The sequence below is a fragment of the Grampus griseus genome (assembly GCF_964374135.1).
Source record: "Grampus griseus genome assembly, chromosome: 15".
Taxonomy (NCBI): Eukaryota; Metazoa; Chordata; class Mammalia; order Artiodactyla; family Delphinidae; genus Grampus; species Grampus griseus.
In genome coordinates, this window is record NC_139009.1 from 81805437 (window position 1) to 81833164 (window position 27728).

At 40.1% G+C, this 27728-nt stretch overlaps 1 protein-coding gene across 2 annotated transcripts in view; it reads right to left on the reverse strand.

Moving 5' to 3' along the window:
• AFF3 (ALF transcription elongation factor 3) overlaps nt 1-27728 on the reverse strand; it is a 558275-nt gene that overhangs the window by 180951 nt on the left and 349596 nt on the right. For both annotated transcript variants that reach the window (XM_082672922.1, XM_082672923.1), the window contains 2 exons: nt 12041-12121; nt 3859-3895 (listed from right to left, as the gene is read on the reverse strand). In XM_082672922.1, coding sequence (XP_082529048.1) covers nt 3859-3895; nt 12041-12121 — 118 coding nt within the window. The remainder of the gene's footprint in view (nt 1-3858; nt 3896-12040; nt 12122-27728) is intronic.

Genomic DNA, 27728 nt, shown 5'->3' on the forward strand with positions numbered 1-27728 from the left:
CAATGAGTGCTCATTTCCTGAGGAATTCTATTTCTATTATTATTTATTCTTATCCATTTTCTTTTTCTGGTATTCCTACTAGCTGGATTTGACCTTTCCACCCTGACTAATCTTCCATGTAACTTAACTTCCTTTCATATTTTCCATCTGACTTTTGCTTTATATTCAGAAAAAAAAAAAGTTTTCAACCTTATATTCCAGACTTCAGACTTCAGCTATTATCTATTAAATTTTTAAATTTTGTCAACCCTATTTTTAATTCCGGAGTGCTCATTTGTTCTGTAACTGCTTCTTTTTCATACCAATCTGGTCTTTTTATTTGATGCAAATAATTTCAAATCCTTCTGAAGACTGTAATTACATTTGAAATTTTTTTCTTCTGTTCCTTGAATTAAGTAGATTTCCTCTGGGTCATTCCTTCGCTTTGGTGTTCCTGGGTTATGTATTCACATCTTTGAATGATAACAGGCTGGTTAACAAAGGTACTGGCGTGGATTTCCCATATTAGTATATTGATCCATTTTGCTAACATACGTCTCCCTTGTAGGGAAGGGCTGATTTAGGGCTCTTTCTAAGTGGACAGGGTATGTTAACTGGAAGGCTTCATTTAGGGTTCAGGAGAAGAGGCCTCAAGACAAGCTGGGAGCCCTGACTGCTCTCTCACTCCCCAACAAAAATAGGAAGTACTTTATTCTGGGTGTATAGCATTTCGGTTTACTTCCTTCTTGAGAAAAGTTAGCTCTTCCTCCACCCATCAGAGATATCTATGTTTAAGGTCTGGTATTATCTCAGAATCTATTCTGCTTCTCTCTTAGGTACTAGCTCCCAACTAGAAGTTCTAGTTAGCTGTTCATTTTCTTAGCAAATATTACTATGTGTTTTTTTTGTATTTTGTTTTTTTGAGGGAGGAAAGCCAGACTGAAAGCTCTGTATGAAAACCCGCTAGGATAGTGGTAGAGGAGTAATGGGTGGAAGAATGGCCATGTTCCTATCACTACGCACAGTCCACGTCTCTTCTCTGTTGGGGTTGAGAGGAAATCAAGTCTCTCCTGGAGCTCCCAAGGACATTCCCTCTACCACCACAGCTTGTTCCTGTTTGGTTCATTATTTTCCTTTTTTCTTTTTCTGGGTCATGACCTTCCCTGCCCAGGATTATCTATCTAACAGTAGGGTCCTGTCCAGTCTCCATTTTCCAGACACTCAGCTGAATTTCTGGTTCTCAGTGCTGTTACGGATTTATTTGCATCACTATTGCTTTACGGTTAGTTCAATGGAGACTGTGAAGGCAGGGAAAGAAGCGCTTATGCTCAGGCTGCCACCTGAACAGGACAGTCTTACGCTTTAAAAAAACTGTAGACGTACATCACCTGTTTTAATATTTAAGTTTCTCAATACTTAATTAGCTTCTATTTTATATTAAATTAAATTAATCGGTAATCAGCAAACTGGCTAAAGTAGCTCTCTTTAAAAAGATTTGGATTAAAAAATAATTTTCTGTTTAATTTATACACTCTCTTCTCTTAGTACCTACACAAGTTAGTTTTTCTAATTTCAAAAAGAAAAATGACTGACCTAAAGTGGGGAAGGTCAGTCCATCAATACACATTTTCTCTCTCTGAAGTACAGTTTTTTCCTATTTTCTACATATTTACTGGAGTCATGACTCCCAAAGCTGTAATGATTCCAAACCAAATACAAGAAACAGCACAGGAAATGCTGGTGGGACCAGCTGTCCTAAAATTTCCAATGTGCTATAATCTACAGAGGACACTGCAATTTTTATCTTTCTTTTTTTATTTTCCATTATGGTTTATTACAAGATATTGAATATAGTTCCCTGTGCAATACAGTAGGACCTAAGTGTTTAACTATTTTATATATAGTAGTTTGTACCTGCTAATCCCAAACTCCTAATTTATCCCCCCTTCCCCTTTGGTAACCGTAAGTTTGTTTTCTATGTCTGTGAGTCTGTTTCTGTTTTGTAAGTAAGATCATTTGTGTCATATTAGATTCCAGACATAAGTGATATCATATGATATTTGTCTGACTTATTTCACTTTGTATGATAATCTCTAGGTCCATCCATGTTGCTGCAAATGGCATTATTTCATTCTTTTTTATGGCTGAGTAGTATTCCATTGCATATATATACCACACCACTATGATTTTTAAATAGTGATATTACCTTTTTATAGATGTGCTTGGTTTTGAGGGGCAGGGATTTATTTGAAAAAAAAAAATCCCCTTACCCCTAGAAAAGAGAAAACCAATTACAAATGTCCTCAGGTGATAAAATGCCAGAGGGATTTATACCACACCATGCAAGTGCCACTCACAATTCCCCAGAAGATAGGTCTGCTTTGACATAATCTCAATCATAGCATCAGCGAGTGAAAGTTATGGCATGCTGTAAAAATATGCCAGATGAAAACAGAAATCTTGGACAAGAATTCAATCTCACACTGAAGGGACAGAAGCAACATTTTGGGGGTCAAGGTAATGGGTTAGTTATTAGCTGCAGAATCTCATTTTCATCACGTGCAGAATGGAGATGTCATGCCTACTTCACACAGCTACGGTTAGGATTAAATAAAATAGCATACGTGAAGAAGAGACTGAACACAGACGGGACTGAACAGCTGTTTCCTCTGTTCTTCTTTACGTCAAAGACTCCAAGCTGAGAGAAGGTACATTTATTCTATTATATCTATTTTCTCCTCCCTTTACGCCGAGCTGTTTAAATTCGAATGGAAGGAAATGGTGAGGGGAGCAATGGCAATTCTTCCGTACGCTCTAGCCTTCGGCATATGATGCTGATGCCTACGCACCTCGTGGACCTAACCATGCATCTCCTGATTCCTTTCCTTACTATTACATTTATTAATTTCTATAGATCTCAAGTCCCTTGGCATGTCACCTCTTCCCTGGTGCTAGTACTCACAGCAAATTCCAGCAGAGGGTGGGATAACTAAGGGATACTGCCTGTGGCTCATTATGCCGTCATCCTCCTACCCTGGCCTTTCTCTAGCTGTGCATTAAAAGTCTGGGGCTTCCCAATGCATTTGTCTGGATCTCTTTTCTCCATAATCCTCCGGCCCTCACAGATGCTCAGTAGGTGAGCCTCAGTTCCTAAGACACATCTACTGGCTCAGAGTGATTTTCATGTTTAAACATAGCTTTGAAATTTGCAAGGGATGCTCTCAGCCGACTGGCCGATCAGGAGACTAACAGAGCCCAGTCTTCGTGGGTGTGCTTTCACGACATGAATGGGGTAGCTTATGCATGTTTAATGCTCAAGAAAACATTAATACCAATTAACAGTGCCAAAGAAGAGAATTAAAACAATACTTCATGGAATGATATTCTCTCTTTGATGATGAAGTCCACATGTTTTATTAGACACTGGGTTCAGTAATGAAATTCCTTCCTGGACCCTTTAGTCTGTTTCTCCCTGGAAGAGGGCATGGTTTCTTCATGGATTCTAAGGACGTTTATCATGAGGTCTTCTGATCTCTTTACCCACCTATTTTCTCTCAATTTAGGTAACTCATTAGCTGCCTTTAAAAATTTTTCCCCTCACACATACCAGAGGCCAACTATAAGAAAGGATGGCGGTCCTTCCTCCTCGGGTTGGTTTGAAATTCACCATTTTATGTTTTGGCCCTCCCTCCCTTGAATAAAAAGACAGAGGAGCATTCACGGTCACCATGCATCTTACCCATTTTGGGTAGCACTTGGACAAATGGCCCTCCTTTCCCCACTGGATTTTGTCTTTTAGTGAAATTCTTTTAAACCTCCTCACCTGTTCCACCCCCTCCAACGCCCACATATGAAGCTATAGAGAGAAACTTTTCTTACTTGGATTACTGTGTCCCGAGGAAGTGAGCTGAGAGTCCTAAAAAAAAAAAAAGAAAGAAAAAAGAAAAACAAGAAATATCAATTAATTTTCTTATTTTGACTTTCAAAATGTAACTTGAATATGAGATATATTACTGGTCATTCAGAACCTAATCACGGATCATAATCTCTACCAGCTACCGTAATGAGAAACATTTACGTGTTTGTTAAGCAGCTCTGGTAACAGAGCTCACAATCACTTCCATGTTGTATTACAGACTTTTTGTTTTATTTATTGAGGTGAAATTCACATAACATAAAATTAACCACTTTGAACTGAACAATTCAGTGGCATTTCATAGTCACAATGTACTAAACCACCACCCCTATCTAGTTGCAAAAGAAATCATTCCAAAGTAAAATTCCTTACCCTTTCGGCAGTGTTTCCCCATTTCCCCCTCTCCTCAGTACCTGGTAAGCACACACACATGCACATGTACTTGTTTGAGTCCTTCTTTTCAATCCTTTTTTTAGAAATTAATTAATCTAGTTTTGGTTGCATTGGGTCTTCGTTGCTGCACACAGGCTTTCTCTAGTTGAGGCGAGCAGGGGCTACTCTTTGTTGCGGTGCATGGGTTTCTCATTGCAGTGGCTTCTCTTGCTGCAGAGCACGGGCTCTAGACATGTGAGCTTCAGTAGTTGTGGCACGTGGGCTTCAGTAGTTGTGGCTTGCGGGCTCTAGAGCGCAGGCTCAGTAGTTGTGGTGCACAGGCTTAGTTGCTCCGCGGCATGTGGGATCTTCCCAAACCAGGGATTGAACCCGTGTCCCCTGCACTGGCAGGCGGATTCTTAACCTCTGCACCACCAGCGAAGTGTCCTATATTATTGATTTTTAATCTAACCCACTTCCCTTTGAATGTACCTTCACTCTCACCACCTTTCTGCAGACGAGGCTGGCAACCATCCCATCAGGGACACTCCACTGAACAACTGCTGTCAATCTCGCATTGGTGGGTAGAAAGATTATTACAGATTTCCACTTACCTGAAATGGCAGAAAGCCAGTACTATGTGGTATTTGAGTTCAGTTATTGATCAGGTAAACAGTGATTGAACCTGATTTTATTTCCATTAAAGTGAAATGCTAAATTTTGTCTTGGGAATTCACATCCTCTTTCCTTGCAGAAGTCCCATTTAATATGAAATATACAGGAGAGTTATAAAAGAATGAATGAATGGAGACAGGGTCCATGAAGGACTACTGCCCTGCTCAGCTGGCTGCAAAACCCTGGGGGCCCCACAGAGTGTGCAGATCCTTCGTCCTTCACAGAGCCAGGCTGGGTTCAGAGCAGAGGGCAACAAGCCCCAGGCACTGAAGCCCTTTCTGCTTCTGTGTCTCCTGCTGCCCCATCCAGATAGGCAACCTTACACCTATAGCTTCTGTCTCAAAGGCCTTCTCTCCCTTTGTGAACATCGTCCCTGAGTAGATGCCTGGGGCATGGCTCAACACATCTGCGCACTGTCATTTCAGCCTCCTCTGGGAGCATTCAAGGAGGCCTGCTAGGTTCTCTGTTGGGTCCTCAAGGGTTACAGAAGTGAGGGTACAAAGCCCCTGCCTTCCGGGCCTGGGAGCCCAGTGAGTCAGCAGAGGAGGTGATGTGTATGCAAGTTACGAGAACCCAGGGCTGAAAGGCATTTCATCACTGCTGTGTGGGAGTGCTTCAAGCCTCGAGAGCCTGTCCTCAGCTTTGGGATGCATGTCCTGCCATTTTCTGTTTTCTGCCTGGCGAACTTCATTCTTCCTTCCAGGCTCAGAACAAAAAAGCTCAAGGGTTACCTGTTCTTTGAAATATTCCTGAATCTCAGAAGGACTTACTTGCTTTCTTTATGTTTACACTACACTGTGTCAAATTTCCATTACAGGAATTGTATTTTCAACTATGACTCCTTAAAAAAAAAGCTTTATCAAGGTATACATGATATAACATAAACTGTACATATTAAAGCATACAAAAAGAACGCTACTATTATTAATTGTCTTGACCCAAGGATGGCTCCATCCTATTAAGTATTTGCTATTTAAACAACAAAAAGTAACATTAATTTATTAAAAAATAATTCAGAAAAATAGGAAAGTATAAGAAAAAGTTGCCTGTAATTCCTAACAGGGCATTGCCGAGATTACTCTACTGCTTTTAGTGTTTTTTTTTTGGTTTGTTTTGTTTTTTGCGGTACGCGGGCCTCTCACTGCTGTGGCCTCTCCCGTTGCGGAGCACAGGCTCCGGACGCGCAGGCTCAGCGGCCATGGCTCATGGGCCCAGCCGCTCCGCGGCACGTGCGATCTTCCCGGACCGGGGCACGAACCCGTGTCCCCTGCAGGCAGGTGGACTCTCAACCACTGCGCCACCAGGGAAGCCCTACTCTACTGCTTTTAATTTCCCACATTCACTCAGCAAGTGTGTGTCCTTCTGACGGTCATGTGCACAAAGAGGAGAACCACTTCTTAGTTACTTAGAAGAATATCTGCAGTTGGAAACTTGTTCTCCTTTCTTAAATCCTTTATTCCCAACACCTAAACTATTGTTGCATACACAGGAATCCCCAAACTTCTTCAAAGGTGGTATTTAGCTGGGAAGTAAAGTTTTACAAATCACTGTACTGAAGGCAGAAATAACCAAGTGCACTGGCAGCCGAGAAAGCCATTCAAGGAAGCACGATAATAAGTACCGTATTTCATCACACGTAACCAAACTGTATAAGGCTGCATTGCTTCATGTATTACTATGGAAGAGAATGGCTGCCAATGAATTGTAAAATGCCATCAGCTGTAAAACAAACCCTGATTTTGGGGATCTTAAAACGTGAAAAAAATATGCACCTTAAACCGATAAAGTAGAGTTGTTCTTAAGCCATGTTGCTGATGGAGGGCAGTCTTTATCCTGTGAGAACACTCCTTAAAAATGGCTTTTTGGAACCATCTGAGGACTGCTGTACCCTTATCTCCTCTTGCTTGTCTGTCAATACATCATTAGAATTACAAAAGGCAAGAAATGGAAATATATCTTCTTTGGTTTTCAGACCTCCACGTAAAGCTAATTACTCTAGGAAAAAGCACCACTTGGTGTGGTTTGGTCTTACTGCTTCCCTACCAATCCCTTTCTTTTCTCTAAAGCTCAAAACAATTGAAATAATGTAAATGACAGTAAATGTAAATGTTTACTTTGAGGTAATGAAGTAAACATAAAGTTTTAGCCCAAGCATTTTGTGGTCGTTTCTGAAGCACGCTAGGAACCCAAAGAGGGAGACATATCATAAACTTCCCAACTTCAAAGCACTTTCCTTCACACTTGCTGGCTTTCATTCTCCTTGTACTGTAGAAAGAGGATGGCAATAGGATTCTCATTTCTGTAATCATGCTAGAACTTTTCTGCCTAATGCTTTAGAAACTGATCAGCAAGAATAGTTTCAAACCAGGTCTGATCCCATCAGATCTGGCATTCGTTGCCACATGAAATGCTTGTGAAATGCCATTAGATCCGCACAGATGCCTTCTGAGTATGGAAAAAGTTCTACAATTTTAGCTATTTGCATTTCAGAACTTAGGAGACTGCTACAGAAACCGAGGGAAAAGGACAAAGCAAATTCATTTCTTTTTCTTGGTTGAAATACCTCATAATAGCATGCATTCTTTTCTTTACCAAAGTCAATAACTTCTGAGATTTGAAGAATGAGGCAGGCACGTCTGATAGTGTTTGTCTAGGGAATTGTGACTCCCAATTAAGCCTCCAGAGAATAGAAAAAAACATCCAAGTTCAGTATCAATTGACTTTATTATATATTATGTCCTTCAATACCCGGACAAATTGGGAAAATTCTTGGAAGTATGTAGCTAATTAATTTAGTGGTACTGGTAGCTCAGAAAGCACATTTAAATCGACTTTACTTGTGAGGTCAAACTGCCCCTTTAATCTCAATAAGGGCTTAATTTCATCATTTATTAGTCATTTTGGAGATTCTGCCCTGCAAATTCCATAAACAATTCTAGCTCCTACATAGTAGCAACTGTGATCATCTCAAACATTAGTAGGCTAATTAATGAATTGCAAGCCTCCAGCTGTCAGAATACTAAATAGTTGAGACACAGGTTAAAAGAAGTGCACTATGGGTGAGAACTCGTGATGTCTTTGAAGTAGGCACAGTCAGGGCTCCTCCAAAGATGTCTGTATCTTAATTCCCAGGCCCTGTGAATATGTTACCTCTCATGGCAAAAGGGACTTTGCAGATGTGATTCAGTTAACTATTCTGAGATGGGAGATTATCCTGGATTATCCAGGTGGGCCCAGTATCATCACCAAGTTTCTTATAAGGAAAAGGAGGAGGCAGGAGAGTCAGAGAAGATGTGACAAGGAGGTCAGAGGTCAGCATGATGAGGGCCACAAGCTAAGTAAGCAGGGCAGCCTCTAGAAGCCGAGAAAGACAAGAGAACAAACTCTTCCCTAAAACATTCAGAAGAAACGTAGCCCTGACCACACCTCAATTTTAGCTCCGTGAAACTGATTTCAGACTTCTGTCTTCCAGAGTTGTAAGATAATAAATTTATGTTGTCGTGAGTCACTAAGTTTATGGTGATTTGTCAGAGTAGAAATGACACTAATGAAGTCTTATTTCATTGATACAAGATAAAATTTTTTTTAAATATTTATTTATTTATTTGTCTGTGCCAGGTCTTAGTTGTGGGATCTTTTAGTTGCGGCCTGTGAACTCTTAGTTGCAGCATGTGGGATCTAGTTCCCCGACTAGGGATCAAACCTGGGCCCCCTGCATTGGGAGCACGGAGTCTCAGCCACTGGACTGCCAGGGAAGTCCGATACAAGATACGTTACCAGCACTTATTGTGAACTTTTTGAAAGAAAAGCATTATTAAAATCATGTAATGTCCCCACACTCTGTAAAGTCACCTATTTTTTTTTTTTTTTGCTGCAATGGGTCTTGATTGCTGCGTGCGGGCTTTCTCTAGTTGTGGCGAGCGGGGGCTACTCTTCATTGCGGTGTGCAGGCTTCTCATTGCGGCGGCTTCTCTTATTGTTCAGCACGGGCTCTAGGCATGCGGGCTTTGGCAGTTGTGGCTCGTGGGCTCCAGAGCACAGGCTCAGTAGTTGTGGCGCACAGGCTTAGTTGCTCCGAGGCATGTGGGATCTTCCTGGACCAGGGCTTGAACCCATGTCCCCTGCATTGGCACGTGGATTCTTAACCACGGTGCCACCAGGGAAGTGCCTGTTTGTAAATTATACCTTAATTTTTTTAAATGGAAAGAAAATTCAAACCTTTAAAATATTCAGAAAGCTAGAAAAATAGAAGGAAGTACCCTCAGCTGGACACAGAATAAGAAATTATTATATTTAACAATAACACATTGGAATCATTCTTATTAAGGGACTTTGGGACATTTTCAGCACTTCAAAAAGAAAGCTTTTATCCTTTAGCTGTCACTCAACCCTCTCTCCCTACCCCTAAGCTGTAAGCGACCACTACTCTATTTCCTGTCTCTCTGCATTTGCCTCTTCTGGACATGTTGTCATTTGTGACAAGGTGTGACAAAGGTGAAAGGTCTTGTCATTTGTGACAAGGTGTGACAAAGTTGAAAGGTCTTTCACCTTTGCTCAGCATATTTTCAAGGTTCATCCATGTTGAATCATGTATCAATGCTTCGTTCCTTTTTATGTGGCATAATATTTCATTATAAAGATGTATCACTTTTGTTTATCTATTCATCAGTTGATGCACATTTGTATTGTTTCCACTTTTTGGCTGTTATGAACAATGCTGCTGTGAACATGCGTGTAAAAGATTTTTTGCAGACGTGTGTTTTCAATTCTCTTGGGGATATACCTAGGAGTGGAATTGCCGGGTCATACAATAATGCAATGTTTAACCTTTGAGGAAATGTTGAAACTTTTTCAAAGAGGCTGCACCATTTAAGATCCCACCAGCAACTGACATCAGGGTTCCAATTTCTCCACACTCGTGTGAACACTGGGTATTGTCTGTCTTTGATTTTACCCCTTTAAGTAGGTAGGAAGGAGTATCTCATGGTAGTTCTGATCTGCATTTCCTAAATGATAGCAATAGTGTCTTTTCATATGTTTATTAGTTATCTGTAGATCACCTTTGGAGAAATGTCTTTTTAAATCCTTTGCCTATTCTTAAAACGAGTTCTCTTTCTATTATTGAGTTGTAAGACTTCTTTACTAATTGTGTTTCTGTAAATAAAGTTTTATTTGAACATAGTCACATTCATTCATTCAGATATTGTCTGCAAAGCCTAAACCATTTACTATCTGATTCTTTAAATAAAAAGTTATTTGACCTCTGACTTAAACAATGAGTTATTGGGAAAGAATGAGATGAATATATCAAAAGAACAGAATAGACAGTCCTGAAACAAAACTGTGTATTTATGAGACTTTCAGTTGTTGACGTAGGTGGTATTTCAAACCAGTGGGGGGAAGATGGGCTAATTTGTTGATAGTGTTGCCATCATCTACTCAACCAATGAAAAGAATAAGGCTAGAATCCTATAACACACCAATGCAAACAAAATGTTTAAACCTAAAAACAAAAATTATAAAAGAATTACAATAAAATAGAGAACGTTGTTAGAATGTTGGGCCGGGAAAGATCTTTTTTCTCTGACATGAAAATTTAAACACTTTGCTAGTATAAAAGGTACATAAGTAAGGTTGCAAGAAAATAGTTGCATCATATAGAACAGGCAAATGAGTAAGATATAAGGAGTTCCTACGAATCATTTTTTTAAAGTGGCAATGGACATGAATGGGCAATTTGCAAAGGAAAAACAGTCAATGCTCAAACTCAGAAATTACTGGAGAAGTGCAAATTAACGAAATAACAGTTTTTCATCCATACTACAGACACGATGATAAAAAACCAGATAATATTAAACACTGGCAAAGATTCATAAAAAAATACTCTTGAAACATAGTCAAGGGTAAATAAGGCTTCTGATGCCTCCAGCACCCCAGCTCCTGTTCTAGGTGTCTGGACAAGAGACACTGAATAAGAGGCACACACAGAGGCACTTACAAAAACTGTGTGTTGTAACAGTGTTTGTGTTAACAGCAAACCATTAACAGTCTCAATATCCATTAAAGGACAGCAATTACAGCAAATTCACACTATGAGATATTTTGCTGCTGTTAAGAAAAAGTAAGAAAATCTCTACATATTCACTTGGGAAGATCTCTAAATACGCCTTGTTAAGGGAAATAAAAACCGACACTTAGACTGGCATTTACCACTGTGATAATAATGAACTATTATTTCAATAATTTACTTTAGAACGTTGTGATGTTAATATTTAGCAATGATATTTATGTACTGTGTGTATCTGGAAAAAAGTCTACTCTTAGAAAAAGTACTTTTAGTACCATTTAGGATTTTTAAAAAACTGCATATGCACATATGTGTATGTAACACACAGGGAAAATGACTGAAATGGTACACACCAGACTCTTGATAGTCATCTGTGGGTAGGGAAGTAAAATCTGGACAAGGGCATGAGAAACTTTCATATTTTGCTTCTTCTATGTGCATAATTTCACCTTTGTAATGAATATGTAATTACGTGTTGGATGGTTAATAAAAATCAAAACTTATTAGACTCACGTATAATTTAAATATATTTTGTAGCTGATATTCTGTGTATGCTGGTTCTTAGAAAATATGGAAATCATTTTTTTTAAGTTCTAGAAAATATTTTCAGCTTTATAAAAGATAACCGAGAAATTATATACTTCATGTCCTCAATTCTAAGACACTGATTTTAAAATACATCATTAATTTAATAATAGCTTTTCAGGAAAAACCAAGACATACAATCACACTGGATGTATAAAATGATCGTAAGATGCATTTCAACTTCACAAGTGTTTTTAGATAACATGATAATTGTAATATTCATCATATTTTGCAGGAAGTATGGAAGTGGAGGTAGGTAGGACTGCAAGTTTGATTTCTTCCCTTGGAATGAACAGACCTATGCTTGCAAACTGTTGAAAATCAGATTCGTGTGCCTGTAGCAGGAATATTTACAGAGGAAAAGACAATCAAGGGAAACCCACTGCCCACTAAAAATCTCTGTGTGAGTAAAAAGCCTATTCAACCTGGGCAACGCAGGATCTCACCTTATTTGGAAATGGAAATTTGCTCGGTTCCACTTTTCCAGGCGCTGGAATAGCTGAAAGTGGTGGAAGCCAGGTCATCTCCTAAAGGGAGGGAAAAACAAACAACATTGTAATACAGAGAGTATTTAAACTCAGTAGCATACAAAGCAGTTTCACAAGTCTGCCTTAATAAGCATAGACGGGATAAGGAATGAACAAGAGATGAATAGAAATGAAAGGGATTTTTTTAAAAAAGGATTTAAAACCCACTTTTATAATTTCTTTCCCTAATCTTCCCAATTCTTGGTTCAGTGGCTATTGCCATCAACCCTTTATACCTTAAAAAGATCTGCAAGCCTGTCCCATTTCCATTTCATTTAAGCTCCTAAGTAAAGGGACAACCCAGTAGTAAAAGTTCTATGTAAAATGCCATACAAAGGGAGCTGCTTCCCACAAAATTTACAGGAAGTTTCTGAAGTAATGAACAAAGTACTTTTACATTAGGGATCATTATTAGCGGGGCTATTTATTTTATTAGAAACTCCTATCAGTGTAAGTTTCCAATAGGTCCCACACATCATTTTGGTCTTCATAAAAATGTCATTCATGGAGAAGTGAAAAAACCAATTACACATATGAAATAAAGAGAGAGTGCTGTGATTTTTATAACAGTATTAAGAACACAACTTAGGCTCAGCATGTAATATTTCATATACTTTTTGACATACACTCTCACTAAACTGTGAGAGAGAGCAAGGTGGGGAGAGGTTTGTTGCATTAACATCCAGTATTTTTCTACAGTTCCTTCTCCTGGAAGATATTTGCATACACTAAATGAGTGTGGAATTAAATCGAATCCATTTCTGATTACCAGGAAAGTGACTTGGAATTTACAAATCAGGTCTGAACACTTTTTCTTGACTCCTTCCACTTCCAAATCTAAGCAAGTACAGAGGCAGGAGTTGATCCACTTTGAGAAAAGTAAGAAATTCTTTCTTTAGGTAAAGACAATTTCTCACTTCCCTGGGTTGTGGGGCGGGAGGTTGAAAAGGGAATCTGTCAGGTGTCTGAAGGGAGAGTTTCTTGAGGCTGCTCTTGTGCCTTCTTTTCTTAGGTAACTCTCTCCCCCCAGCACCAGAGAGAGCGCGGACCCACACGGAGAGCAAGGACAGTGAGCATGTTCAAACCCACCGGGGAAAGATTTACTGACCCTATATCACCTCTCACCCACTGTGACACATGTGCCATTGGGTGGTCAAACTCCTAGACACTCGAGGTGTCCCTTCTCCATCCTGATGTTACCAAGGTTTCTCCAGTGGAAAGCAAAGGAAGATCCAGTGTCCCTTTATGACCCTCGCTCCTCTGCTCCCCAAGTACCTGCCTGTTCTGTCCTCTATCTGACCCTGTTGTCTCTTTTGAAGAGGATGCTAAGCAGCCCTGCTGAATTTGTGTCCAGGAAGACAGGTGGTGCTCAGTACGTTTTTGAATGAGTATCTCTGCAATGTCTCTACCTTGCTTTCTGGTTACCTGAACTACCACCCTAACCACACCTTCATTATTTTTAACCAGAGGACATTAATGGTTTCTTTTCTTTATTTTTTAAATTTTATTTTATTTATTTATTGTTTTAAACAGCAGGTTCTTATTAGTTATCTATTTTATACATATTAGTGTATATATGACAATCCCAATTTCCCAATTCTTCTCACCACACCTCACCACCACTTTCCCCCCTTGGTGTCCATACGTTTGTTCTCTACATCTGTGTGTCTATTTCTGCCTTGCAAACCAGTTCACATCTGTACCATTTTTCTAGATTCCACATATATGTGTTAATATACGATATTTGTTTCTCTCTTTCTTATTTCACTCTATATGACAGTCCCTAGGTCCATCCGCGCCTCTACAAATGACCCAATTTCGTTCCATTTTATGGTTGAGTAATACTCCATTGTATATATGTACCACTTCTTTAACCATTCATCTGTCAATGGGCATTTGCGTTGCTTCTATGACCTGGTTATTGTAAACAGTGCTGCAATGAACATTGGGGTGGATGTGTCTTTTTGAATTATGGTTTTCTCCGGGCATGTGCCCAGTAGTGGGATTGCTGGGTCATATGGTAAGTTTAGTTTTTGTTTTTTTAAGGAAACTCCATACTGTTCTCCATAGTGGCTGTATCAATTTACATTCCCACCAGCAGTGCAAGAGGATTCCCTCTTCTCCACACCCACTCTAGCATTTGTTGTTTCTAGATTTTCTTATGATGCCCATTCTAGCCAGTGTGAGGTGATACTTCACTGTAGTTTTGATTTGCATTTCTCTATTAATTAGTGATGCTGAGCAGCTTTTCATGTGCCTCTTGGCCATCTGTATGTCTCCTTTGGAGAAATGTCTCTTTAGGTCGTAGGCCCATTTATTGATTGGGTTGTTTTTGTAATACTGAGCTGCATAAGCTGTTTACATATTTTGGAGATTAACCCTTTGTTGATTCATTTGCAAACATTTTCTCCCATTCTGAGGGCTGTCTTTTCGTCTTGCTTATAGTTTCCTTTGCTGTGCAAAAGCTTTTAAGTTTCATTAGGTCCCATTTGTTTATTTTTGTTTTTATTTCCATTACTCTAGGAGGTGGGTCAAAAAAGATCTTGCTGTGATTTATGTCAAAGAGTGTTCTTCCTATGTTTTCCTCTAAGAGTTTTATAGTGTTCGGTCTTACATTTAGGTCTTTAATCTATTTTGAGTTTATTTTCGTGTATGGTGTTAGGGAGTGTTCTAGTTTCATTCTTTTACATGTACCTGTCCAATTTTCCCAGCACCACTTACTGAAGAGATTGTCTTCTCTCCATTGTGTATCCTTGCCTCCTTTGTCATAGATTACTTGACCACAGGTGGGTGGGTTTATCTCTGGGCTTTCTATCCTGTTCCATCGATCTATATTTCCATTTTTGTGCCAGTACCATACTGTCTTGATTACTGTAGCTTTGTAGTATAGTCTGAGGTCAGGGAGTCTGATTCCCACAGCTCCATTTTTTTCCCTCAAGACTGCTTTGGCTATTCGGGGTCCTCTGTGTCTCCATACAAATTTTAAGATCTTTTGTTCTAGTTCCATAAAAAATGTCATTGGTAATTTGATAGTGATTACACTGAATCTGTAGATTGCTTTGGGCAGTACAGACATTTTCACAATATTGATTCTTCCAATCCAAGAACATGGTATATCTCTCCAGCTGTTTGTTATCTTTGATTTCTCTAATCAGTGTCGTATAGTTTTCTGAGTACAGGTCTTTTACCTCCTTAGGTAGGGTTATTCCTAAGTATTTTATTCCTTTTGTTGCAATGGGGAATGGGACTGTTTTCTTAATTTCTCTTTCAGATTTTTCATCATTAGTTTATAGGAATGCAAGAGATTTCTGTGCATTAATTTTGTATCCTGCAACCTTATCAAATTCATTGATTAGTTCTAGTAGTTTTCTGGTGGTATCTTTAGGATTTTCTATGTATAGTATCATGTCATCTGCAAACAGTGACAGTTTCATTTCTTCTTTTCCAATTTGTATTCCTTTTATTTCTTTTTCTTCTCTGATTGCTGTGGCTAGGACTTCCAAAACTATGTTGAATAATAGTGGTGAGAGTGGACATCCTTATCTTCTTCCTGATCTGAGAGGAAGTGCTTTCAGTTTTCCACCATTGAGAATGATGTTTGCTGTGGGTTTGTCATATATGGCTTTTATTATGTGGAGGTAGGTTCCCTCTATGCTTACTTTCTGGAGAGTTTTTTTTATCATAAATTGGTGTTGAATTTTGTCAAAATCTTTTTCTGCGTCTATTGAGATGACCACATTGTTTTTATTCTTCAATTTGTTAATATGGTGTGTCACATTGATTGATTTGCATATACTGAAGAATCCTTGCATCCCTGGGATAAATCCCAGTTGGTCATGGTGTGTGATCCTTTTAATGTGTTGTTGGATTCTGTCTGCTAGTATTTTCTTGAGGATTTTTGCATCTATATTCATCAGTGATATTGGTCTGTAATTTGCTTTTTTTGTAGTATCATTGTCTGGTTTGGTATCAGGGTGATGGTGGTCTCATAGAATGAGTTTGGGAGTGTTCCTTCCTCTGCAGTTTTTTGGAAGAGTTTGAGAAGGATGGGTGTTAGCTCTTCTCTAAATGTTTGATAGAATTCACCTGTGAAGCCATCTGGTCCTGGACTTTTGTTTGTTGGAAGATTTTTAATCACTGTTTCAACTTCATTACTTGTGATTGGTCTGTTCATATTTTCTATTTCTTCCTGGGTCAGTCTTGGAAGGTTATAACTTTCTAAGAATTTGTCCATTTCTTCCAGGTTGTCCATTTTATTGGCATAGAGTTGCTCGTAGCAGTCTCTTAGGATGCTTTATATTTCGGCAGTGTCCATTGTAACTCCTCCTTTTTCATTTCTAATTTTATTGATTTGAGTCCTCTCCCTCTTTTTCTTGATGAGTGTAGCTAAAGGTTTATCAATTTTATCTTCTCAAAGAACCAGCTTGTAGTTTTATTGATCTTTGCTATTGTTTTCTTTGTTTCTATTTCATTTATTTCTGCTCTGATCTTTACGATTTCTTCCCTTCTACTAACTTTGGGTTTTGTTTGTTCTTCTTTCTCTAGTTCCTTTAGGTGTAAGGTTAGAATGTTTATATGAGATTTCTCTTGTTTCTTGAGGTAGCATTGCACTGCTATAAACTTTGCTCTCAGAACTGCTTTTGCTGCATCCCATAGGTTTTGGATCGTCGTGTTTTCATTGTCATTTGTCTCTAGGTATTTTTTTACTTCCTCTTTGATTTCTTCAGTGGTCTCTTGGTTATTTAGTAACATATTGTTTAGCCTCCATGTATTTATGTTTTTTACGTTTTTCCCCTGTAACTGATTTTTAATCTTACAGTGCTGTGGATGGAAAAGATGCTTGATGTGATTTCAATTTTCTTAAATTTACCGAGGCTTGATTTGTGACCCAAGATATGATCTATCCTGGAGAATGTTCCATGTGAACTTGAGAAGAAAGTGTAATCTGCTGTTTTCAGATGGAATGTCCTATAAATATCAATTTAATCCATCTGGTCTATTGTACCATTTAAAGCTTGTGTTTCCTTATTAATTTTCTGCCTGCATGATCTGTCCATTGGTGTAAGTGAGGTGTTAAAGTCCCCCACTATTATTGTGTTACCATCAGTTTCCTCTTTTATAGCTGATAGCATTTGCCTTATGTACTGAGGTGCTCCTATGTTGGGTATAGATATATTTAACATTGTTATATCTTCTTCTTGGATTGATCCATTGATCATATGTAGTGTCCTTCCTTGTCTCTTGTAACATTCTTTACTTTAAAGTCTATTTTATCTGATATGAGTATTGCTTCTCCAGCTTCCTTTGATTTCCACTGGCATGGAATATCTTTTTCCATCCCCTCACTTTCAGTCTGTATGTGTCCCTAGGTCTGAAATGGGTGTCTTGCAGACAGCATATATACGGTTCTTGTTTCTGTATCCACTCAGTGAGCCTGTGTCTTTTGGTTGGAGCAGTTAATCCATTCATATTTATGGTAATTACCGATATGTATGTTCCTATGACCATTTTCTTAATTGTTTTGAGTTTGTTTTTGTAGGTCCTTTTCTTCTCTTGTGTTTCCCACTTAGAGAAGTTCCTTTAGCATTTGCTGTAGAGCTGGTTTGGTGGTGCTGAATTCTCTTAGCTTTTGCTTGTCTGTTAAGCTTTTAATTTCTCTGTCGAATCTGAATGAGATCCTTACTGGGTAGAGTAATCTTGGCTGTAGGTTTTTCCCTTTCATCACTTTAAATATATCATGCCACTCCCTTCTGGCTTGTAGAGTTTCTGCTGTTAACCTTATGGGACTTCCCTTGTATGTTATTTGTCATTTTCCCCTTGCTGCTTTTAATAATTTTCCTTTGTCTTTAATTTTTGTCACTTTGATTACTATGTGTGTCGTCTGTTTCTTTTTGGGTTTATCCTGCCTGGGACTCTCTGTGCTTCCTGGACTTGGGTGGCTATTTCCTTTCCCATGTTAGAGAAGTTTTCAACTATAATCTCTTCAAATATTTTCTCGGGTCCTTTCTCTCTCTCTTCTCCTTCTGGGACCCCTATATGAGAATGTTGGTGAGTTTAATGTTGTCCCAGAGGTCTCATAGGCTGTCCTCATTTCTTTTCATTCTTTTTTTCTTTATTCTGTCCCACGGCAGTGAATTCCACCATTCCTTCTTCCAGATTGCTTATCCGTTCTTCTGCCTCATTTATTTTGCTATTGATTACTTTTAGTTTATTTTTCATTTCAGTTATTGTATTGTTCATCTCTCTCTGTTTGTTCTCTAATTCTTCTAGATGTTTGTTCTTTAATTCTTCTACATGTTAAACACTTCTTTTTCTTAAAAATAAATTTATTTATTATTTATTTATTTTTGGCTGCATTGGGTCTTCGTTGCTGTGCGTGGGCTTTCTCTAGTTGTGTTGAACGGGGGATACTCTTTGCTGCGGTGCACGGTCTTCTCATTGTGGTGGCTTCTCTTGTTGTGGAGCACGGGCTCTAGGCATGTGGGCTTCAGTAGTTGTGGCATTCAGGCTCAGTAGTTGTGGTTTGTAGGCTCTAGAGTGCAGGCTCAGTAGTTACGGCGCACGGGCTTAGTTGCTCCACGGCATGTGGGATCTTCCCTGACCAGAGATCGAACCCATGTCCCCTGCATTGGCAGGTGGATTATTAACCCTTGCACCACCAGGGAAGTCCCTGTTAAACATTTCTTGCATCTTCTCGATCTTTGCCTCCATTCTTTTGCCAAGGTCCTGAATCATCTTCACTATCATTATTCTAAATTCTTTTTCTGGAACGTTGCCCATCTCCACTTCATTTAGTTGTTTTTCTGGGGTTTTATCTTGTTCCTTCATCTGGTACATAGTCCTCTGCCTTTTCATTTTGTCTATTTTTCTGTGAATGTGGTTTTCGTTCCACAGGCTGCAGGACTGTAGTTCTTCTTATTTCTGCTGTCTACCCTCTGGTGGATGAGGCTATCTAAGAGGTTTGTGCAAGCTTCCTGATGGGAGGGACTGGTGGTGCGTAGAGCTGGGTGTTGTTCCGGTGGGCAGAGCTCAGTAAAACTTAATCCACTTGTCTGCAGATTGGTGGGGCTGGGTTCCCTCCCTGTTGGTTGTTTGGCTTGAGGTGACCCAGCACTGGCAGCTCCAGGCTCTTTGGTGGGGCTAATGGCAGACTCTGGGGGGGCTCACACCAAGAAGTACTTCCCAGAACTTCTGCTCCCAGTGTCCTTGTCCCAGTGGTGAGCCACAGCCGCCCACTGCCTTTGCAGGAGTCCCTCCAACACTAGCAGGTAGGTCCAACACCTGCAGGTATGGGGTCACTGCTCCTTCTTCTGGGATCTGATGTGCACACTACTTTGTGTGTGCCCTCCAAGAGTGGAGGCTCTGTTTCCCACAGTCCTGTCAAAGTCCTGTAATCAAATCCCGCTAGCCTTCAGTCTGATTCTCTGGGAATTCCTCCTCCCGTTGCTGGACCCCCAGGTTGGGAAGCCTGATGTGGGGCTCAGAACCTTCACTCCAGTGCGTTGACTTCTGTGGTGTAACTGTTCTCCAGTTTGTGAGTCACCCACCCAACAGTCATGGGATTTGATTTGATTGTGATTGCGCCCCTCCTACCATCTCACTGTGGCTTCTCCTTTGTCTTTGGATGTGGGGTATCTCTTTTGGTGAGTTCCAATGTCTTCCTGTCGATGATTGTTCAGCAGTTAGTTGTGATTCCAGTGCTCTCACAAGTGGGAGTGAGCACACGTCCTTCTACTCTGCCATATTGAATCCATCTCCTCTCATCAATGGTTTCTGATGGTTCTCTTTCTTCCATTATTAATAAATCCTACACATCCCTGCCAACTTAATTCTCCTTAAGTGCAGATCCAAACAAAAAGCTCCCCTGCTCTACAATCTTCATATACCATCATGTACACAGCAATAACGATGGTGATGATGCCACTGGTTGCGTTTTATGGTTTTCAGAGTACTAATTCCACACAAGTTTTCTCATTGACATCCAACCCTTAATGTAATTATTATCATCTCCATATTGCAGGTGAGGAAGTCAAAACTCAAAAAGATTAACTGCCACCACTGATACTTGCACAATCTATCGTGTTAGTACCAGTCTGGTATTTGTTTTTTACTCTACTGCATTCGAGACCTTCTACAACAAGGTCCTAGTTTTCAGCCTTGTGCCTTTTGGTTAAACTACACACACTACATGTAAGACAAACTACCGTCTCTGCTTTTACTTACAGCAACCCCTTTGTGTGTGAATGCCCTATCGCCACATGCCTTTTGGATTTCTAGCCATCCATGAAGGGTCATCTCAAATATTACATCTGTCTTGAAGCCTCTGCTGATTCCCCTTCTGTTCCAATATGATATGAGAGCTCCCTTCTCATCCTCCTCCAAGGCACTTTCTTTTCCTTTCTTTTTCACAGTAACTGTTACATTCCTTTTTGTGTTGTAGTTTTATGAGTATATACCTCAATCTGCATTCAACCATTTCCTCCTCTTCTGATACCCTTCCCCCAATGCAGAATAAAAATCATGCTTAGGAATCCTAACAATCTCTTTCAGGAACAGTCCTCTAAAGAAGGACTGAACATTTCCTCCAAGAGGGATACTGTCTGCTCATCTTTGTGTAGACTAAATAAAACACCTTGCCCAAAATTAACTTGTTAAATTGAACTGAACACCTATATTTCAATGCAAAATTGCTTGCTAACATTACTTTAATTATAACTAAGTATTTCCAGGTGATCTTTCCGTCTAATGAGTACTACTAAATATACAAAGAAATAGTAAGACAGCTTGCTTAAAACAAATCTGTTAGAATTTCCCAAAACATAAGAATTATTTATAGCAACCATTTAAATATATTTGTTTTTATTTACTGTGCAATGAGTTTTTAAGACTGATTATTCATCGTATTAAAATTCTCCATTAGGGTTACATGGGAAAATTGAGGGAAAATAGACTATTTTTATTTCCTCTTCCATCACTTACTAGCTCAGTGAGCTTAGGTAAGTCACATCTTCAGCCAATTGTAGTGATTTCAAACCAAAGACTCCGGAATCAATCAGATCTCAGTTTGGGGCATCATCTCTGAACCAGAGGAAACGTAGGTGTTAACTATATCATGGTTGAATCATGGGGACTGAATGATTAAATGAGAGCTCATATATATGAGCATGGTTCCCTTGTGTTTAATCATTCAATAAAAACCAGCTGATTAATACCAAGCTGATTTTCAGAATTCTCTCTAAAATGAGAAATAGAATTTCTCTCTGTGTTTTAGATGTTGGGAATCTGAGATGACAGAGTATCTGGGAAAGTGTTTTGATAAAATAATGAAGTATTGTGCAAATGTAATCTGTAATTAAGCTAGTAATAATTAATACAAACTATATATTACTAAAACTGTAAGTTATTTAAAGAGACTATTATGATTCCTAAGTATGACTTGTACTTTATCCTGTAAAAAACGTCCTTAAGTTTTCTCATCAGAACAGATCTCTGACATAATAATAGCAGTCAGTGAGGGAAGATCTGATTTTTAAAAACGTATTTAATTTGTACCTTATTTCTGGCAGTGATTTAAAATAAAAGCAAAGGTAAAACTTTTCGTAGCTGCTAAAACTTCACTTAGTTTGCTTGGGATTATTTTCTTCACAGGGAAAGGAACCTGTGTCATTGCTAGGCCATGGATCCCACACCACTGCATCCACGGGTCCCCACCCCCATCACTGCTCCTGACCACCTAACCTCAACCATCCCCTCATCACTGCTTTGCTCCTCCTCCCTCCACTTGGCTGTCCTTTACCCACTTCCTGAACCACAGGTAAGACAGGAAGAGAAATACAGTGTTTGAAGCTGATTACTCCCAGGTCTGGGTAGCTACCTTCTGATCTCGTAAACTTCCCTGCCACTGCCAGGATCTGTCTGCCCTTCTCTCTTTTTGATTTTCTTGTCACTTGGAAGTGAGGGCACATCCTATCCCCCAGCACTGGGAGGTCCTCACTTTTGAGTCTACATTCCTTAGCCAACTGACAGGATTACGAATGTAAAGACATGACACAAATGAACGTATTACAAAACAGAAACAGACTCACAGACGTAGAAAACAAACTTATGGTTACCAAAGGGGAAAAGAGGGGGAGGGACAAATCAGGAACTTGGGATTGGCAGCTACACACTCCTATATATTTATCAAGAAAATAAACAACAGGGACCTACTGTATAGCACAGGGAACTATATTCAATATTTTGTAATAACCTGTAATGGAAAAGACTCTGAGAAAGAATATATATATACGTATGTACAACTGAATCACTTTGTGAATCACACCTGAAACAGAACATTGCAAATCAACTATACTTCGGTAAAAAAAAAAAAAAAAGAATCCATACATCTGTCTTCACACAGCCTTATTGTGTTAAGCTCCCTAAGCAAATGTCTAGCTACTCAAGGGACATATTTCAGAGTATCTTATTTCTTAAATAGACTTAAAATGCCAAGTCTTTTTATAGCAAATACACTCACTTTTGTCCTAAATGAAAGAACAGAAGAGGTTAAATGATTGGGGTATAGAATACTGCCTTTTATTAACTGTCCAGCTTTCTCTCTCCTCCATATACCATCTTCAGAAGGCCATGGGGCACATGGGCTAGTTGCCATTTTCCTGTCCACTGAACAGCAAGACTGACCACAAGCCCCAAGAATCCACAGCTTCAAGGTGAGCAGACTCTCGTGTCCCCATTCTGCACCCCACCTCCACCCTGTGTAGCTACCCACTTGCTCTGATGTCACCTGCATCAGCCTGTCTCAGGACAAATGGCTGGAGGATTATGGTATCCATTCACTAAGCACCGTAGCTCTTTGTTATCAAAAAAGATAAGAAACAAAAATTGAATTTTAGCCTGAAATCTAATCTTGGAGTTCAAAACATTCAGTTATGAAGAGCTGCAAGTATATTGAGTTTGCAAAAAGATGAAATCAGAACAAATTTAAACTGTATGTTAACTTTCCTATTAGATTCAGTGAATAGAAAAACACTTCCCCTGGTCTCTCTCCCTGGCTACCGTTTCCCCAGTGCATTCTGCCTTGGTCACAGCCACAGAGGTGTTTTATCTGAAACAGTTACCATGCCACGTGGCTTCCAGCGACCCTGCTCCAAACACTAAGGATGCTCTGTCATAGGGCACCATCAAGGACCACTGCAGGGTTACTGGTCTGCTACGTTCCTATTACATTCCTCCTCCAAAACCAATGGGTTTGCTTCCTGTCCTGCCCGAGATTTTCCTGTCCTGACATCGTTCAGTTTTCCTTTCATGTGATTCCAACTTCACTTACTTCTTCATTTTTTTCTCACCCCCGGCCTCTCTCTGAATCAGGTCACTGACCAGTGCTGTCCTCAGCGAGGGCTGTCCACCCCCCTCTGCCTTTCCCACGATTTGTGTCACTTTAACGTTTACAGGCTACCTGGGGCTGTGAGTTTTCATTTTATGGGTTACTGGTATTAGATTATAAACTTTTTGACCCCTACTAGATGATAACCTCTTTGAGGGAAGGGATCGTGTCTTATAACTCTCTCGTAACTTCTCAAAGGCCTACACAATGGGTAAAACAATAGGATCATTTAATCATTCATTTAATCTCTCTGGGATTCTCTTTTCTCGCCTGTAAAATGGTGGCGACAATAAATTATACTTGTCCCACCAAACACATACGACTGCTGCCAGGTTTGAGAGAGATTAAATTACTTCCTTCTCCCTCTCAGCAATGTCTTCACAACCACTGCCAACTCAGGGTCCACATCCACAGGCCTGGCCCGTGACCACAGTAAACTCCAGAATGCTCTGTGCTCAGAAACTCTTTTCAAAATAAAACACTGAATTAATCCTGTCAAATGCAAAACGCCAGAGTTGATTATTATGTGTGGCAGTGGTTACTGCAGATCAGAGCATTGTTTTATTTTCGGTTTCCGTCTCAGAACCATCACTCAGCACTGTAGTTCTTTCACACGTATTATTCATGTTATGACACTCCTATCAGATAAATGTCGCCAACAACAGAACGCGGTAATTTTTATTACACTGCATATCCTTTCAATGCTGGAAGCTAACAGGAGCACCGTGTCTGGTGAAAGGAAAACACTCCTGCAGGCCTGTACTTAGGAGGCAGAGTACCGGCCGGGTATTGGGCGAGATAAAGTGGGAGAAACACGCTCCTCCCCTGACAGAACCGGAAAGTACATTCTAATTGTCAATCCGCTCCCGGACTGTAAACACAGACACCAGGTCAGACTTGAAGCCTAGGCAGACTTGGGCTTAGAACAAGGAGGTCACAGTCAAAATCTCTAATTTGGCCCCTAAATCCACAAAAACGCAAAAACATCCTCATTCTGTTACCACAGTAGAGGGACCTATACTTTGAAAAAAGTAGTAAGTATAGTGCATTCACAACCACTGATGGAAAGCTTCTGGAAAAACAGTAGCTGCTGAAAAATAAAAATATTTTCTTCACTAAGATTTTTAAAAACCTATTTTTCCTTTGTTAAAAAAATTATTTTATTGAAGTATAGCTGATTTACAGTGTTATGTCAATTTCTGCCATGCAGCGAAGTGATTCAGTTACACCTATACATACATTCTTTTTCATATACTTTTCCACTATGGTTTATCGCAGGATATTGAATGTAGTTCCCTGTGCTCTACAGTAGGACCCTGTTGTTTATCCATTCTATATATAATAGTTTGCATCTGCTAATCCCAAACTTCCAATCCATCCCTCCCCCTACTCTCCTTCCCCTTTGGCAACCACAAGTCTGTTCTCTATGTCTGTGAGTCTGTAAAAACCTATTTTTCTTAGTAACGCTTAGGCTGCTATAATTAAAAACATGCAAATAACCAATGGAAATCTGTAAAAATAGGGTTACCCAAAATCACAATGAAATCTTGTTTCTTTAACTGAAAAGCCAGGCATATGTCCAATTTGAACTAAAATTGGCCTGAGAAGGGGATTCCCAGTTGCTGTCTGTCTATTTTCTGGTCGCATGCATTCCCCTGGGTGAGAGAATCTCCGATTGGAACACTGACTGCTCTAATTCACTGCAACACCCAAGCTGTTTAACTTGTCGCTGTCCTTCCTCTGCTCTCAATGAGGTTAATCACCAATGGATAAAACGGAGGGTGGACCACATAGGTAAAGATAACTGGAATCAAATCGAGAAGCAGCTTTCAAATCAGGTCTCGCAGACTGGAGAACACATGCATGAGACAACAGTATGACTCCAGGGGCTTACGGCAGGAGGGCGAGCATTGGGTGCTGACAAATACAAAGCAAACCTTCAAACCAAAACTCCAAGGGCTCCTTAACACCTGTGCTGCCCATTCGCTCCCACAAATCGTCTGCACGATTTCCAGTTCTCACAAAGCTGAGGCCGTGCGGTGTCTGGCCTTTCCTTATTTCCTTCACATTGTAAAGAGTGTGATTCATTGTAAGGAAATCAGTCCCATTTGCTGGAGACCCGGACCTCTCACCCACCTGACTTCAGTGGCCCCTGCAAACTCTGGACTCTTCATGGAAAGGATAAGAGCCTTGACTGAAGTCGATATAACTGTCACTCTTTTTTTTTTTTTTTTTTTTGCGGTACGCGGGCCTCTCACTGTTGTGGCCTCTCCCGTTGCGGAGCACAGGCTCCGGACGCGCAAGCTCAGCGGCCATGGCTCACGGGCCCAGCCGCTCCACGGCACGTGTTATCTTCCCGGACTGGGGCACGAACCCGCGTCCCCTGCATCGGCAGGCGGACTCTCAACCACTGCGCCACCAGGGGAGCCCTAACTGTCACTCTTAAAATTATCTCACGCTGATTTCTTCATTTTGGACTTTTCTGAAGATTTCTTGTTCTGGATGCAGTTGTGTTGTTTTCTTTAGCAGAAGGAAGGTGGACGTGATCTGTCCTATTCTCTTGTCCCTCTGTGTTAAGTGCTTTCCCTCTTCTATCTATGTACTTGGGACCTTTTGGAACAATAAAAACCACACACTTCTAAGATTCATTTTAGATGAAGCCTATTCATTTAAAATGAATATATTTAAAGAGTACTATCATTCCCATGCTTTAATTTGGGGATTTTTTTCTAGAACAGAACGCTGTATTAAAATGTTATAAGTAGTGGAATCGGGCTCCCCTGGTGGCGCAGTGGTTGAGAGTCCGCCTGCCGTTGCAGGGGACGCGGGTTTGTGCCCCAGTCCGGGAAGATCCCACATGCTGTGGAGAGGCTGGGCCCATGAGCCATGGCCGCTGAGCCTGCGCGTCTGGAGCCTGTGCTCCGCAACGGGAGAGGCCACAACAGTGAGAGGCCCGCGTACCGCAAAAAAAAAAAAAAAAAAAAGTAGTGGAATCTACGCTGGGTTCTCAGAATGTAAAGGAAATGGTTTTGATGTTGAGTGTACAGCTGCAGGAACTTAACGACTCTTGTTAAACCCAGGTGACAACTTCGCCCCTGAATTCCTGCTCCAATGCACAGGCACCTGCTAGTTTCCTACACTCCTACAAACCCTGTGCTCCCGCTAAGAGGCACTCATTGGTCTAATCTTAAATTTAAAAAAATGCTTTAAAGAAAATACTAAAGCATTTGAGGGGCATTAAGAGTTTTCCCCAAATTCTGAATCTTGGGCTGGTATTTTCCCGTATCATTTCTGAGAATAAATCATGCTAAGTCTAGATTTACAAGAAGTGAGTCAAATTTCTGACCAGCTTGTGAGGAAGGTCATGTTATTAATGATGCCACTGTCACCTGACTTCTGATCTACACAACACCTCTCAGTGGTAGCGCAAACGCTCAGAAATTTGCCCTGGTAAAGACATAAAGGTTGTAATTAATCTTTGAACTAGCTGTGGCTTGCAATAATCAAACTGCTCTTTCACAGGCATCTAAGGGGAAAGATGCTATGGTTTGGGACAGAAAGGAAGGCCACGGAGGCTAGAAGGAGAGGAGGGTCATAATTACGTTCTTGGCCATGCTTTCCGCTTAACACGTTCCTGAACTTCTTTCCACAGACAGACAATCTGGAAATGTGCATTTGATGAAACCCGTGTCTCAATTACAGGGAAGTAGAATGGTGGAACAGAACAGGCTTGGAGTTGGAGTTTAATACTGGCTAAACTTGCCTAATGCTGGCCCTGCCATGAACCAGAAGAATGACCCTGGGCAAGTTTCCTTTTTTGACTATTGGTGGCCTCATCTGTAAACTTGTGTTAGTAACCCTATCTCACAGGATTACTGAAAGGGTTAGTGATAAATACACAAAGTACCTAGCACCGGGTCTGGCACAGAGTAGGTGCTCCGCAGAAGGTAATTATTGCTGTGTCACTACCTTTATGATTAGTGTTCCAGCTTTTGGCTTGGACCTTGTGAAAAGAGGGGATGAATACAGAAGACATTTATGAGTTTGTTTTCTAATCTATTTCACTCAGTGAATTACTTAATATTTAACTGGTTAATTATTCATAGTCAAATAGAAGGCATAATTGAAGTGTGCTGATTAAACAATAATGTGCCTCCCTAATGCCGTTTGCCACTCAAGCATCATGCATACAGAGGGAATGGGGGATGCTGTCTCAGTGTCTGG